Source organism: Nannospalax galili, unplaced genomic scaffold, assembly GCF_000622305.1.
Source record: "Nannospalax galili isolate Female #2095 unplaced genomic scaffold, S.galili_v1.0 scaffold660, whole genome shotgun sequence".
NCBI lineage: Eukaryota > Metazoa > Chordata > Mammalia > Rodentia > Spalacidae > Nannospalax > Nannospalax galili.
Genome location: NW_008349073.1, coordinates 12,429 through 27,968, shown reverse-complemented (window position 1 = coordinate 27,968; position 15,540 = coordinate 12,429). Strand labels below are relative to the sequence as shown.

Here is a 15,540-nt window from a genome sequence, read left to right as displayed (position 1 = left end):
AAATTTATTTATACACCCACTTCCCAGGTAGTACCCTCCCACAGCCTCCCTCTCCCAACTAGAGCCCTTATACTCTGATATCCCTGCTATTGTTTGCTGTGTTGTCGGCACCCCCAGCCATTCCCCACTACTTGCCCTTCAGGTGAATCTACAGAATATATGATATAGCTAAAGTTGTAAAAACACACATTTTTACAACTTTAGCTACATCATATATTCTGTGTGATTTATTGCAAGCCAAGAAGGGACTATGGGTAACTATATATGATCAAAATGATTCATAAAAAATAAGCAAGGAAACTCCAAAAGTAAATGAAAAGCAATGGGGGGGGGATAAAAGGAGGACCATTAAAGAGATCCTAGCCCTTAGCCCTCTGCCCCGAGGCAGTAAGTACTTACAAATTCTTAAAAGTGAGGAGGAGAGATGAAAAACTTGAACAGATTATTCCAATAGAAAAAGCAGATAAAGCTACAAAGAAACTACTTTACAAAATTATTTCTAGAGGAATGCTACCACAACCTTAAAAGACCAGACAATGTCAAGGGTGTGAGGGTTTACCCCACTTGCAGCTAACAAGCTGATCTCCCATACCTTCATGGGTGCTGGTAGAAAAGAAGATTCCTGAGCCAGAGATGAAAGAGTACATTCCAGCAACAGCAGTAGCCAGAGTATCCCACAGGGCAAAAGGAAAAAGAACTAGATAATATCTGGGCCCATAAGGGTTGCATTATAGGTTAAGAACCTTGGGCTGGAGAGGTGGCTCAGCAGTTAAGAGCACTGGCTGCTCTTGTAGAGGACCTGGGTTTGATTCCTGGCACCCACATGGCAGTTAACAACCATCTGTAACTCCAGTTCTAGGGGATCTGACCACCTCTTCTGACCTCCATGGGCACTGAACCAATATGGGTTGGGTGTACTTACACACATTCAGGCAATACACTCATACACATAAAATTAAAGAAAAAAAAAAAAGAGAACACTGAGGAAAAGAACTTAATTATTTTACAGTGGGCAGTAAGCATGTTCATCTTTTGTTCTGAAGGAAAACATTACCAGACTTAGGAAGGAACATATCTGGCTTTTTGTTGCAGGGGGAGCACTATTTGTTTTTCTATGGCTGTAAGGAACTTTTTTTAGAGGATCTTTTAGAGGGACTCATTACTTCTATCTTCCAAGGCTGGAAGATAACTTGTATCATAAAAAGGAAACAAAGAGAAGTTAGGGCCTCACTTAGAAGACATACAGAAATGCAAATAGAACAAAGGGGAATCAAGAACTGTCTCTCCGAAACCAAATTAGCATCAAATCTCTAGACTGCTTCAGAGAACAGAGATTGAGAGAAAATATCCCTTATCTTTTTTATGAAGCAAAGATACTTAAACCTAATAAATATAGTTAGGTTGAAATCATTTATGACTATTAATGTAAAGAGTCTAAGTAATGTATTAGCTTACAGAAGCCAAGATGGTTCAACATGAGGAATTTAATTAATATAAATCATCTTATTAATGAGTCTAAGGAGAAAAATTATATGATTATATTCAAAATGCTGAAAAGTATTTGATAAAATTCAACACTTATTTTTGATAAATATTCTTGAAAAAACTGAAATGGTAAGACACTTAAATACACTGATCCTAATTCTAGCATATGATTTTTTAGGAGATATTAGCCAATGCAATTAAATAAAACAGTTATAGAAGTTGGAATTGGAAAAAGAAACTATTTTAGATGACATTGAATATATGAAAATTCTACAGAAGCAGTGATAAAATTAAGTCAGCAATTTAGTAAAGTAACAGGAAATAAACCAATGCACTCATACGTCTATACACGGGTCATAACCAGTTAAAAGGTACAAGGGATTAAGGGAAAGAGGAAGAGAGAGGCTGGATTGTAGCAACACACAGTTAGATACAAAGAATAAGTTCTAGTGTTCCACAGAAGAGGGGGTGAGTATATTTTACCCTAACCTATTAAATATTTTATAAAAAGCAGGAGAGAGATGCTCACAGGCTTCAAACATAAGGAAACGATGAGGTAGAAATTACAATTACTTTTGATTTGCTGTATATGCTATATACATGTGTTGAAAGTTTGATACGTAATCTATAAATATGCACAATTATTACATATTAAAATCCATAACAACAAAAAGATAAAATATTTTGGACTAGGCATCTAGACATCTAGAAAGCATTCAAAATAAATATTAACTTCTTGAAAGGCAAAAAAGTATATCCAAACAAGTTGAAAGACATTCCTTGTTCTTGGTTAGGATTTCTCAACATCAACAAGGTATCTGTTGTCTATGTCAGCACTGGCTGTTTTGCAGAGGCCTTGGGTTTGAGTCCCAGCACCCACCTGGTGGCTAACAACTACCTGCAACTCCAGTTCCAGGGGATCCAATGCCCTCTTCTGACCTCCATGGGTATTGTACAACACTAGTGCACTTACATACATGTAGGCATAAGACTCATACACATTAAATAAATAAAGTTTAAAAAAAAGTCAATGAATTTTTTCATGAAACTAGGATGCATTATTTTGGTAAGAAAAATAAACATGCAAGCATAACTAGGAAAACAATGAAAATAAAGAGCTATGATGGGGAGTTAACAGACACCAACAAAGCTTATTTAAAATGATGTGACAGTGGTCTACATATAGATAAACCAAACACACAGAACAGAAAGCCCAGAAATAGACCCAAGCACATATGGAATCTTGGTAAAACATGTGAGACTAAGTGTATCAGAAGAAGAGTAGATTCCTCCATAATGTGAAGGAAAAGGATTTTAACAACAATGCAAGTCAAATGGAATACAAGAAAAGACTGACAAATATAACACATAAAAAGTTTTAAAAATTCCCTAGACAAATGTAATTTCTTGCTATATGCAAAATATAGATCCTTAAATTTACAGATAAGTATCCCAGTTACCACCCATCAAAGTAGCTTCTTTTTCAACAGAGATTATTACAGAATTACACCACTGGTCACACACAGAGATTCTCTGTCAACTGTCCAAGCCTAAGTGGCACATTTAGGATGCAATTTCTACACTTAAGGCTCACAGAACATAGAACAAGGGGTGAAGAGAACACTAATGCATCTTTCAATTCTCATCAATGAAGTTCCCTCAGGCAACAGAGGGCCAGGAACACAAAAGGCCACAAATGGCTAAAATGCAGAGATTAAGAGTTGGCAGAGTGTGGGTCCTTGGACAGGTCTTCTATATTGAGGTTCACCCACCCAGGGCTCAGAGACCATTGTGGAAGAGGGGGAGGAAAGATTGTAAGAGCCAGGGGGGAGGTGCATAACCATATGGAAATAGTCCTACAGGTGCCAGGAACCCTTCTCATGCAATCCTACAGCAATGGTGTCAGCATGCACAAAAACCATGTAAACTTAGGCAGACAAAAACCCAGCACAGAACCGTGGAAATGAACAGCAAGCTCCAATCTTAGTTGAAGAATTACTGGCAGCAGATTACTGCTGGGTGAGGAAGAACAGATCTTGAAGAGAGAGACTCTAGATAGTCTGATTAAACTCTGGTGGACGAACTTGCACTGAGGGACATCTCAGTACACTAACTTTACATAATAGGCCTTAATACAAATGACAGAATGTATGAACTCCAGTGGGGGTGGGGGGGCTATGGGAGGGTGTCAAAGGGGAAGGGAAAAGGGGTATAAAGATGATTTTATGTATGAAATACACAAAAATTCAATAAAAATTATAAAATAAAAAATCCAATAAAAAAAGAAATACATACTAAATAAGAAGTTGTTAGACCTACAATGAAGCAGTGAAAACTTGGGGGGGAAAAGTTTAGAAAACTATAAGATTACAAAAGCCATTCTAAGCTATAAAGAACTTATATCCTTAACATACCAACAGTCTTTAAATAATTGAGAAAATAAAAGACAAAAAATTCTATAGAAAACGGAGTAGAAGGTACCAGTGGACAATTGACAAGGAGGTATTAAATGACCTTTAGAAATACAGAAAGATGTTTAGGCCGGGGAAATGGCTCAGTGGGTGAGGACCTGAATTTGAGCGCAGTAGTGTGCTTCTATGATCCCAGTGCTTCTACAGTGAGCTAGCAAGGGGAGACAGGAGAACCTCAGGAAGTTTGTGGACAGGCTAGCCTCGTGAAGGCAGTAGCAAACAAGAGACCCTGCTTCAAATAAGGTGGAATGTGAGGACTGACACTCAAGGTTGTCCTCTTACCTTCCCATGTGTGCTGTCATGTGTGTATCCAGGTACACACATACCTGCACATGCATACATCATATACACACAGATTTTTTAAAAGGATAAAAATATGGAAAGATGCTTAATTTCCCTCATAACAACAAATATTTGAATTAAAACAAGACACTCAGATACCACTTCTCATCTTAAAGGTTAACAAAACACAAAATACAGACTACCAATGAGATTATGGGGAAACTGACACTTCCATATACTGCTGGTAGTATTCAGTATTTTCTATGAGCTGAGTATTATATTTAGCTTTCATAACAAATATACCCTGAGAACATAGTGCTTATTTGAACAACATACGCACAGGGGAATCCACTGCAGTACTACTCCTAATTACAGAAAAACTCCACACTACCTATTGGTTCCATAAGCTATATTTCACGTAACTGCTGGGGTATTATGGGAAAAAATGGAGGAATATCTCCATGAACTAACTTTGAACAACTTCTATGTATTTTTAAGCTAAAAAAGGAAAAGCACTGTATAAAAAGAACAAAGAAGTATGCTATCTTTCATGTACAGTAAAACATCCAGATATCACTTATCATTATAAAAAGAAACAATAAAGATAAAACCTGAAAGTAATAAAGTTGTCTTATAAGGGCAGTGGGAGCCAGGAGAGGATGAGACACTTTCCTGGATGTATTAATATTTCTATGAACAGTATAATGTACTACGTATCAAAAATGAAATCACTGAAATCGGAGGGGAGACAATACTAAAACTTAGAGCAATCTGAAACAAATTAATCTGTACTATAAAAGATTTACACTAACTGCACTTAAAAGAACTAATCCAAAGAACTTAGTCAATATTCAACCACTCTGTTTGTAGGTTGTAGTTATTCCCAGAGTATACACACATAAACCAACTATAACTGACACTAAAGTATTAAATATATATTATATACAATATATATATATTTGGTCTTTTTGAGACAGGGTCTCCTGTAGCCTTAGCTGGCCTGGAACTCACTATGTAGACCAGGCCGGCCTTGAACTCACAGAGATCTGCTTGCCTCTGCCTCCCGAGTGCTGGGATTAAAGGTGTGTGCCACCACGCCCAGCTAAAGTATTAAATATTATACTTAGTTTTTTATTATTTCATTTAGATTTCATAATAACTTTATGGGATAGGTACTGTTATTATCTCCATGGGATAGTTAAGGAAATGGAAGCAGCTAGAGCCCATGTGATTCATCTTGACTCACACATCTAATAAGTCATAGAATTAAACCTAGCCATTTTAATTCTAGAGGTCATTTTCTTAACCGCACAGATTCCTCCAAAATAAACTCTTGGTCTGACATTTAAAATGAACCTTGAATACACATTTCTGCTGAGAATATACTTAGGAGTAAAACTGCTGACTTACATACAGGGCATGCATTCATTCAGTTTTAGTGTAAACACAGTTTTCCAAAAGGGCTGTACTTACCTTTCCACTTAATGTATGCCAGTTTGGGTCTACTTCATCTTCGCCAACATTTATTATTTTCTGACATTTTCATTTTAGTCTTTCTGCTTAACTGTATCACAGCTTTGATTGCATTTTCTTGGTGACTATAAAATTTTCATGTACACATGGTTGTTTGTATATCCTTTAGACTACAGGGTCTATTAAAGATTTTGGACCTCTTTTTTATGGTTTGTATTTCCCCTTTTGATTTCTAAGATGCTAACACATTATCAAGTTGAAGCTTTTAAATCTCAGTGTATCGGAATTACAAACATTCCTCACTCTTTGATTTGCTTTTCTCCATTCTTTTTATAATTGGAGTTTCAGGGCAAATGCCTCAACTCTGGGAGTCTCAAAGTACTAGACTCAGCCACATGCCTCAATACACTGATTAAAGAGATGAGTGAAAAGCTGAGAAAGATTTAATCAGTTCATCCTGGGAAAAGGAACAGATAAAGGGTTCACTGAACACAGGCCCATCTTCCAGTACTGAATTTTAGGTTTAAATAGAGGAAGAAGTGGTGTAGGCAGCAAGACGCATGCATAATGAAGCAGCTCTGGTCAAGGTGTGCTCTGACTGACTGCTGTCTCAGTTCTGCTTCTACTAGGCACTCTGAAGAAGTCCTCAGTGTGTGAGGAAGCAAGCTGGTTCTCAGGACATGATTACTTATGTTTCAGAGTACAGTATTGTCATGGATAACTTCCCTCATCTGAAGGGTTGTCTGTCCTATCAGATTCTGCTGCTCCTGGAACCCAAGGTATCTTCATATTTTGAACAATGAGGTACCTTTTGGGAGTCTGAAACTGGGAACTGTAAAAAAGGTAATGGTAAGATGCCTTAGTTATTCTTATCTCTATCCCTTTAGCCTTGAAGGGAGATGAGATGTTAGGTGTCACTGGTTTTTAAGAAAAGCACTCTTTAAGTGATAGTAGATGATTCAAAGAAAGAAGATGCAAAAAAGAAGCCAGGGATGCCAAGTTTTCATCCTGCTTTTAGCAGTTTCTAGGTGCATGTCTTATTTATGGTGCTTTTGGCAAATTAAATTTGTTTTTGTAAAGGGAATCAGGTTTATTTAAGACAGGTCCTGAGGAAAATGGAACAGCAGTCTTCATCTCAAATGTTCATGTTCCAGGGCTGAGGGACTGTGAAGGTCTTTTATGGGATATACAGATTACAGGAAGAAACCAGTCAGGAAATCCATGGGCTGGGCAGGGATGCTCTTTTCAGAGGCCATCTTTTTGTTCTTCTTGAAAGTCAGTCTGAATCTCTACCCCTTGGGATTGCATCTGCATTTTCTTTTTAGATCAACCAATTCATATGAACGAAGTTAGGGAGGAAAACGTGTAAATGATGGATCCTTAAAAGATCAAGGAATGGAAATACCAGCTGGCCAGGCAAAATGAGCTCACTGGTGCAATAGTGGCAGGTTTGTTATAAGGGTAACAATTACTTTGATTGGATTTGATGCTGGCTCCACAAGAAGGCATTTGCATCTGGTACTGTAAACCTTGTAAAAAGCCTGCAGCTGGGTAAGTCATGGGCCTTAGTGGGGATGCTACTTCTGTTGTCTTGTTAAACGGATGAGGTGCCTATCAAATTGCCTTCTAAAAATCCATGTTTATGCCCATAGAGTAGTACTGCTACTGCAGCCGTAAATAAGACATCTATATCACCCCATCAAAGGTTCAGGGAATGCTGCAGAGAAGGGGCAGATAAAATGCAAAAACCAGAGGAAGGGGTGAGGAGTGGTATGGAACACTGACTTTCAGGTTTGAGGGGGTTGTTGCACTATCACCCCCCCCCACACCCACACACCCCCAGAGAGAGAGAGAGACAGAGACAGAGACAGAGAGACAGAGAGACAGAGACAGAGAGAGAGAGGAGAGGCTAGTTGGGAAAAGGAAGGAGATTAGCATGAAATGGGAGGGGGACAACAAAGGGTGATGTGGCAAAAAAGATTGAAATACATTATGTACATGTAAGAAAATGTCATAATAAAGCTCATTATAGTATATAATAAATGCTAATATAAAACATTTAAAAATGCATTGACAAAAAGGATCAAGAAAAGGACTAAGAAGGAAGGCAAAAGTTAACAAATCAATGCTAATACTAGGAGGGGAGGTAAACACTGACATCCTCAATTCATTACCTCACAACCCAATTTGCCTGTCCTAAAATAAAAAAACTTAATGCATTTGCTGTTCTTGGGATTTTTCTATACTTTCACATGTATAGTAACAATATGATCTTTGTCTACACCGTTACAGTCTTCAGTGTCAATCCTTCATTTTATTTGCATGGGACACAGGGCAACATCCCTGTTATAGCTGCTTCATGCTGAGTGAGGGGTGGAGTTGGAGATTTAGGAAATAGAAGGTAAATATAAATTCTTTAGATCTAGTTTATCAAATTTTTCTGATATCTTATTTTTATAAATTCTTTATTGCTTAGAATTTCATGAGTATTCTATTTATAGCACTTCTTAACCCCTTTTTTCTCTTCTAACATCCCCTCATTCTCTCTCAATTTTGTGACTTCTTCTTCCTTATTATTGTTATGTGTGTGTGCTATACATTCACATAACAACTACAAAATCCATTTACTGGCATTTGTGTTTACAGGTGTTTAGGGCTGATCACTTGGGATTAAACAGCCTATCAGAGAGCTTGTTCCTGGAGAAAACTGATTCTCCCTCTCTCAACAGCCATTGATTACCTGTAGTTCTTCACCTAGAGATGGAACCTGGTGATATTTCCCCCATCTGTATTGGCATGTCAACTGGTATTGTCATTATGCAGGTCTTGTTTAAACAACCATATTGTTGAGATTTCATGGAGCAGCTTTCCTATCATGTCTAGAAGACACTATCTAGCAGCAAACATTCTGATCCTCTGGCTCTTAAAACCTTTCAGCTTCCTTTTCTATGATGTTCTGAGTCTTAGCTGTAGGAATTGCATTATAGATGTATCAATTGGGGGTGAGCACCCAATGGTCACTTATTCTCTGCATTCTGACCAGTTGTGGATCTCTGTAATAGTCTCTGTTGCAAAAACAAGCTTCTTTGATGAGGGGTGAGAACTATGCTTATCTGTGGGTATAAGGATAAGTACTTAGAATACAGTTATAAATTATATTAGTTTAGGAAAAAGGCAGTAGTAAGTTCTCTTCTAAGGTCTATGTCCTCTCTAGTTGTGGGTATCTGGCTATGTTTAAAGTACCAGGTATGAATTCCATGCTGCTGAGCAGGCCTTAAGTCTAATTCGACAGTTGTTGGTTATCCCCTAGTAAAAAGTGCCACTACTGCACCATTGGTAATATCTTCCTGGGCTAGCCATTATTGTGAATCATAGGCTTTACAGCTGGGTAGAACTAATGACTGCTATTCTCCCTTGACAGTTTTCATAATACCTTCCAATACTATAAGTCCTCAGGGAGGAGGTTTCCAGGTCAATTCCAGCTGGATTCCTCCAAGTCCTGTGTCTGAAGTATGTGTCTTTAGCAATCAGGTCTTACCTTCAAGTTCTGGGAGGTAAACAAGGGCAACAGCAGCAGCCTATATAGTTTTGGAAGTGTCTGAGACTACCCTGACCAACAACTAGAAAGGAGGTTTCCCTGGCACTGGGGTTTTTGTTAGATTATATATACATACATATACGTGCACTTACACACACACCTACATACATACACACACATCACCTCATCATGAAAACACTCTTCAGTAGGAACAATCATGTTATGGGAATCAGCTTGCCCATTCAAGCAATAAGGAGTTTTTTGAACCACTTTGAAGAACTGAGACAATGACCAGCCTACCACACTTTGACCAAGACTTCTTTATTATGCATCTCTTGTCCCCTGTCCAAATTCTTTTTCTATTTAAAAAAAGGCTCAAACCAGTACCTTGAAGACAGAATTGGTATCACTGAATTCCTTTTACTTCCCATGTGGTCACATTTATTAAATCTCCTTTTTATGTTTTTCAACATTAATCATCTCTTTAACTGGCATATTGGGACAGGTGGCCAAGACTAGACTACTGGGACTCCTGAAGCCAGGGATTTTGCCCTAAAAGTCCTGTAACAAATTTACATTGATAAGTGTTTTGTAATAGGGCACCTGATATAACTCAAACTTTAGGATAAATTTCCTTCCTAAAAAGCCATGCATGTATACACAGAAGTTTCCTTTAGAAGGCACTAAAGAAGAGGAAATGTTTTTGAGAAAAGTAGTAAAGGTCGAAACATAATACATATCCAATGAAAATAATGAAAAAAATTATATTGACATTAGTTTGGAATCAATTCTTTTTTATTATAAAACTATGCAATCACAGAAATAAAGAACTAAAAAAGATAGAAAAATCACAGATGATATTTAAAGTACACTAGGCTTTAAACAACTTAATGAAGACTTGTTTTATTAAGTTAAAAGCTAGCAAAATTAGTCAAACGGGAAAAAAAATCTTATCAATTGAAGAATTCAGCTTAATTCAAAATGTTATATTTTTTTTCTATTTCTTATGGCATATTTCATAATTGCTATAAATATATATTTAACAAAGTATTATACAAACAAATGTTGGTGGTTTTATTTCATAGCTTGTTCAAAGAATTCCATAATCTGCAAGTCTTATGTAACCCCCTTCCCTCCTGATCATATCCTTCCCTGGTAAGATCATTCTCTTGAGTATCTTTACCATGTCCTTGCTTTTCTTCAGTTCACTAAATGTACCTCCAAATAATATACATAGGTAAGTTTGGCTTAATCTTTAGTATTTATATAATTGTTATCATTCTTTATATAATCTGCAACCTGCCTAACATGTTTGTAAGGTTTAATGTACATGACTGAAATAAAATCATAGTTCAAAAAATGAAATTGCAAGGTTCTCTTTTTGTAAAGAAAATTCATCTTCAGTCAGGCATGGCAGCAAATGCCTAAAATCTGTACACTTGTGAGGCTGAGGGAGACATAACGTAAGTTTGAGGTCAGTCTAGGCTACCTAGTAAGATCTTGGCTCAAAAGGAAAATAATAAATAAATAAATAAATAAATAAACAAACAAACAAACAAAAAAACAGATACACACACATCAGTTTTAGTAGACCTTGGTGGATTTTCAAAAGTTCCAAATATAGTTGTACACAGGACTAAATAAAGGCTTCCACTGAGCCATATCCTGGCTAATGAGGTTATGTAGTACTTTAATTTTTTATTTTTCTAAACATTTTAATTTTTTAAAATGAAGCCAATACACTATAGTCCAATCTTGGCTACATTCCGAGTGTTTGTTTTTTGAGACAAGAGTCTTGCTTTCAGCAAAGGCTGTCCTGGAAGTTTGCTATACACAATCATGCCAGGCTTACAGCCCATTTTTATAGTTTGAGAGAAATAATGTTTTAAAGCTTTTAAAGAGTTGTAAAGTATAAAAAGAAAAAAACATGAAACAGATAATAGAGGAGCCCAGATAACCCAGAGTATTTGTTTATGAGTGTTTAGAGTAAAGTTTGCCAACTCCTATTCTAAAATATTATTACCAAAACTACTTTCATCATCATCCCAGTATATTTTTACAAAGAGCTGCAAACCAATCTTTATAACACCTTAAAGTACCCCCAAAGTCTTATAATGTCTACTTCTATTTTATTTTTAATCTAGAAATACATTAAGTAGAGAGTAATGGTCAATTATACTACATGGCTAAGTATTAAGAAAGAATGAACAGAGTCTTTCTCCTTTAACTGAAATTTACTGTTCTTCCTATTATCTTTACCACACTATCACTGGTTCTATTCAATACTATTAGAAGTACTGGCTATTTTAATGAGGCAAGAAAAACAAAGGAACAGTCTTTGGATTAGAAAAACAAAGGAAAACTCTTCATTTATACAGGCCTTTATTAATTATAGAGATAATTCCAAGCAACGTATCTTGTAACCAATAAGGTAATTCAGCAAAGTCATATGATAACAACATGAGAAATTAAAAGAAAAAAGATTTTTGCACCCTATTAGTAAATAATTATTTGGTTATTCGGTCTTCAAATAAAGATGTACAAGTACTCTCATGGGGAAAGGAAGTCTTTTCAAGTAATTATGCTAGAATAACATCAGTACAGAAAACACTGAATCTATCACACAAGCATTAATTGAAGTTGGTCACAGACCAAAATGTAAAAGCTAAAGTCATAAGGCATTTAGAATAAAACAAGGGGCTGGAGAGATGGCTCAGTGGTTAAGAGCTCTGGCTGCTCTTGCAGAAGACCTGGGCTCAATTCCTAGCACCTACATGGTGGCTAATAACCATCTATAACTCCAGTTCCAGCAGATCCAATGCCCTTTTCTGACCTCCAAAGGCACTGCATGACATGGGTGCACCTATCTACATGCAGGCAATATAGTAATACACATAAAATAAAATATTTTTTAAAATTAGAATAAAGCACAAGGGATTAGTTTTATGACTTGGTGATGAATAAAATTTATTTAGATAGGCTACAACAATATCTACAAAGAAAAAAAAACTTCATAAAAATTAAAAACATAAAGACACTGTTAAAAATTGGCCTGGTGTAGTGGTGCATGCTTTTAATCCCTGCACTTGAGGGGCAGAGGCTGGAGGATCTCTGTGAGGTCAAGGCCAGTCTGGCTTATATAGTAAGTTCCAGACCATGAAGGATACATAATGAAACTCAGTCTCAAATAAAGAAAAACAAAACAAAACCAAAAGCAAAAGAGAGAGAAAAAGAGAAAGAGAGAAAGAGAGAAGAGAAAGAGAGAAAGAAAGAAAGAAAGAAAGAAAGAAAGAAAGAAAGAAAGAAAGAAAAGAAAAGAAAAAAGAAAAGAAAAGAGAAAAGAAAAGAAAAGAAAAGAAAGATAAAGAAGGAAGCAAACAAACAAACCACTTACTGAGGAAAAGCATTTTAAAATTTTTACCTTGAACTCATCTGAGATTTCAGACACAAAAGAAGATATCTGCTTCATGAGCCTGTCCACGCTGCTCTCACTTCCTGTTTTGAGCAGTGTAGTGATGGCCAGGGTAGCAATGCTTCTGTTTGAGTCTGTGATCAGGTTTTCTAAGTCCAGGTTGCAGGCAGTAACAGCCGATGGGTGTTTCATTGCCACCTTGTGGAAGGGCAAGAAAAAAAAAAAGCATATTGCTATTGATAAAGGCCAGAACTCAGGCTTTAATTAAAGTAAATGGCAATCCAAAGGGGACAGTTTAGGTCAAAAGTAACTGTTTTAGGTCAGCCATGGTGTGACTGCTTGTAATCTCAATGCTTGGAAGCTGAAGGCAGGAGGATCAGGAGGTCAAAGTCATTCATGGCCACACAGCAAATTCCAAGCCTGCCTGGTCTACCTGACACCCTGTCTCAACTTCCCTTTCCCCAACATAGTTGTTTTTAATTAAGAAGGTATAATGTTTCATTTGATAAAGGAATAATTGCCATAGTACAGCATAGTACTCTCCTTTGTTAAGGACTTATAAACTTTGTAACAATATTAGTCTGTCTTTTACCACAGGTGGCCTATATCTCCTTATACTACATGTGTTCATGAGTCTGCTCCACTAAATGTTAGAAACTCTGAGAAAAGGAACTATCATGGTAAATGCTGATCAACAAAGACATTATGTCACTTTAAAAACACTTCTGCAATTAAACAAGCAAACTCCTGACAAACTGGATCACTCACTGTCACTAACACTTGCCTGCTATTCTACTTCCTTGGTTTTGTTTATGTTGTTCCATCTCTCTATCTACCCTATACTAGCAGTTTCTGACCCCAAATTCTGAAAATGTGAAAATATTCTGCCAATTATTTTCAATAAAATTCATTTAACAGGGAAACATGACCCAAAGTCTCTTAGCAAAGAGACTTCTGTTTTGTGCAGAAATAATAATGTACCTTAATGGCTAGGTGCTGTTCCAAGTCCACTGGAGCTAGTATGCAAGAGATAGTGTCATACCTTCTAAAAATTTACAAACGTGAATTCTAAGACACTTTTGGTTTCATGATTTTGGTTTCAGTTTAGATGAGGAACTGAAATAATGGCTCAATATCTGTATTGTATAATATGATCACCATTAACCATAAGTTGCTATAAGCATATACAAGATTATAAAAGTAACTGAGGAACTGAATTGCTTAGTTAATTTTAATTAATTTAAATAGTCCCTTATGAATGGCTACCATATTGAACAGTGTAACACTTGAAGATAAAGTACTCAAAAATCAGAAATGAGTTATAATCTTCCACCAAATAGTACTATACATTGCCACAACTAAGGCTACAAGTACAAATAAGATGCTACAGAAGTGAAGTCTATAAATCATATATACTAACCTTGAAAAGAAAGCCAAATACTGTATACTTACTTGAAGCGAACATTGAGGTTTATATTGAGCAAAGGGTGCCTACCTTGTTCAAGGTCCTCACTGCTGCATATCTCAAGGCTGGCTTGGGAGAGCTACAGAAAAGTTGAAGAACTGAAAACCAAGACAAAACAAAAACAAACAAAAAATTACTGTGAATATTTTTCATCTTATACATAGAGCTGAAAATACAACACATAATAAATCACATTCATTAGTACATAAGAAAATTAGTTCACAATATATATGTGTGTATATATATATAATCAAAAACAAAGTCGCAAAATTGAGAGAAAATTGGGAGGAGGGATGTGGGAAGGGTTGAAGTGGAAACAATGTAAATATAATACTAATGTATGAAATTCTCTTGAATAGAAAACAAGGTTGGCCTTTTTTTCTAGAATTAGCACACTAATATTTGAATTCAAATAAGAGAAATAGTGGTAATTATAAGAGCAAATGGGTTTCTAAACATTACGGAAAATGGAAATCATTAAAGTTATTTGTCTTCTAAATAGAATTCTTTTAAAACTTTTGTGTGGAAAAATAGAAACTGCAAATAACGAAGTAATTAAGCACTCAAATTACCTACATGTAAGTTATCGTAATGGAAAGGTTATAGCTACAGTGCTAAGGTATAAAAGCATTATTTTGAAACAGTTAGTGGGGGGGCAGCTCCTTCTACCAAAGAAGTACTGTGGACTGAACTCCGGTTGTTAAACTTGATTGCAAGCACCTTTAATCAACGGAACCACCTCATTAGCCCTAAAAGTCATTCTGAATGCCTACTCTGCAGACTGACTGAACTTCCAAACTTAAGAACATAGACAAACAGAAGCTATCAAACACAACCAACCTGAGACAGCAGGTGCCAGCTCTCTTGCAGTACAGTTGGGAAGATGGATGATAGCAGAAGCAGCTTCATAAATAACCATTTCGTGCTTATTTCGCAAGCAGCTCTCAATGAAATCAAAGAGTGGACTTTCATGGCTGCCAAAAAAATGTACACAGACCATTATGTACATTTCAAAGAGCAGAGCAGTATGCACAATGTCATGCTAAGAGCATGACAGACTGAAATGCGCACTTGTAGAACAATGGATAAAAGACTGCTGAAAATTCACTTCTCCAAAAAGCAATGAAAAGACACTTTAAACTAGGTTTTGTTTTGCTTTGTTTTATTTGTTTAGAACTTTAGAATTTAACCAAAGACTTGTAATAAGCATTTATTCAAAAAAACTACCTGGATCTTGATAACAACAGTGAACTTTCTGGTGTTCTAACTTGTCCTACTTTCAATTTGCATCTCTCCTTCCTAGGTACATTGAAGCTTTGGAAACCAGCAGCCTTGTAACCACTGAACCAGTGAAGGCCAACAGTCTAGCAGAATTGGTTTAATATCAGGAAATCAACTCATGTTATATATCACA

The 15,540-nt window shown here is 36.3% G+C and overlaps 1 protein-coding gene across 1 annotated transcript in view; it reads right to left on the bottom strand.

The window, feature by feature from the left end:
• Positions 1-15,100, bottom strand: part of Copg2 (coatomer protein complex subunit gamma 2) — a gene marked incomplete at its 5' end in the record, with an annotated part of 61,761 nt that extends 46,661 nt beyond the window's left edge. Inside the window, 3 exons of the mRNA XM_008846408.2 lie at positions 12,671-12,859; positions 14,157-14,224; positions 14,967-15,100. Of these exons, the coding sequence (XP_008844630.1) occupies positions 12,671-12,859; positions 14,157-14,224; positions 14,967-15,100 (391 nt within the window). The remainder of the gene's footprint in view (positions 1-12,670; positions 12,860-14,156; positions 14,225-14,966) is intronic.
• Between the last annotated feature and the right edge of the window lie 440 nt (positions 15,101-15,540).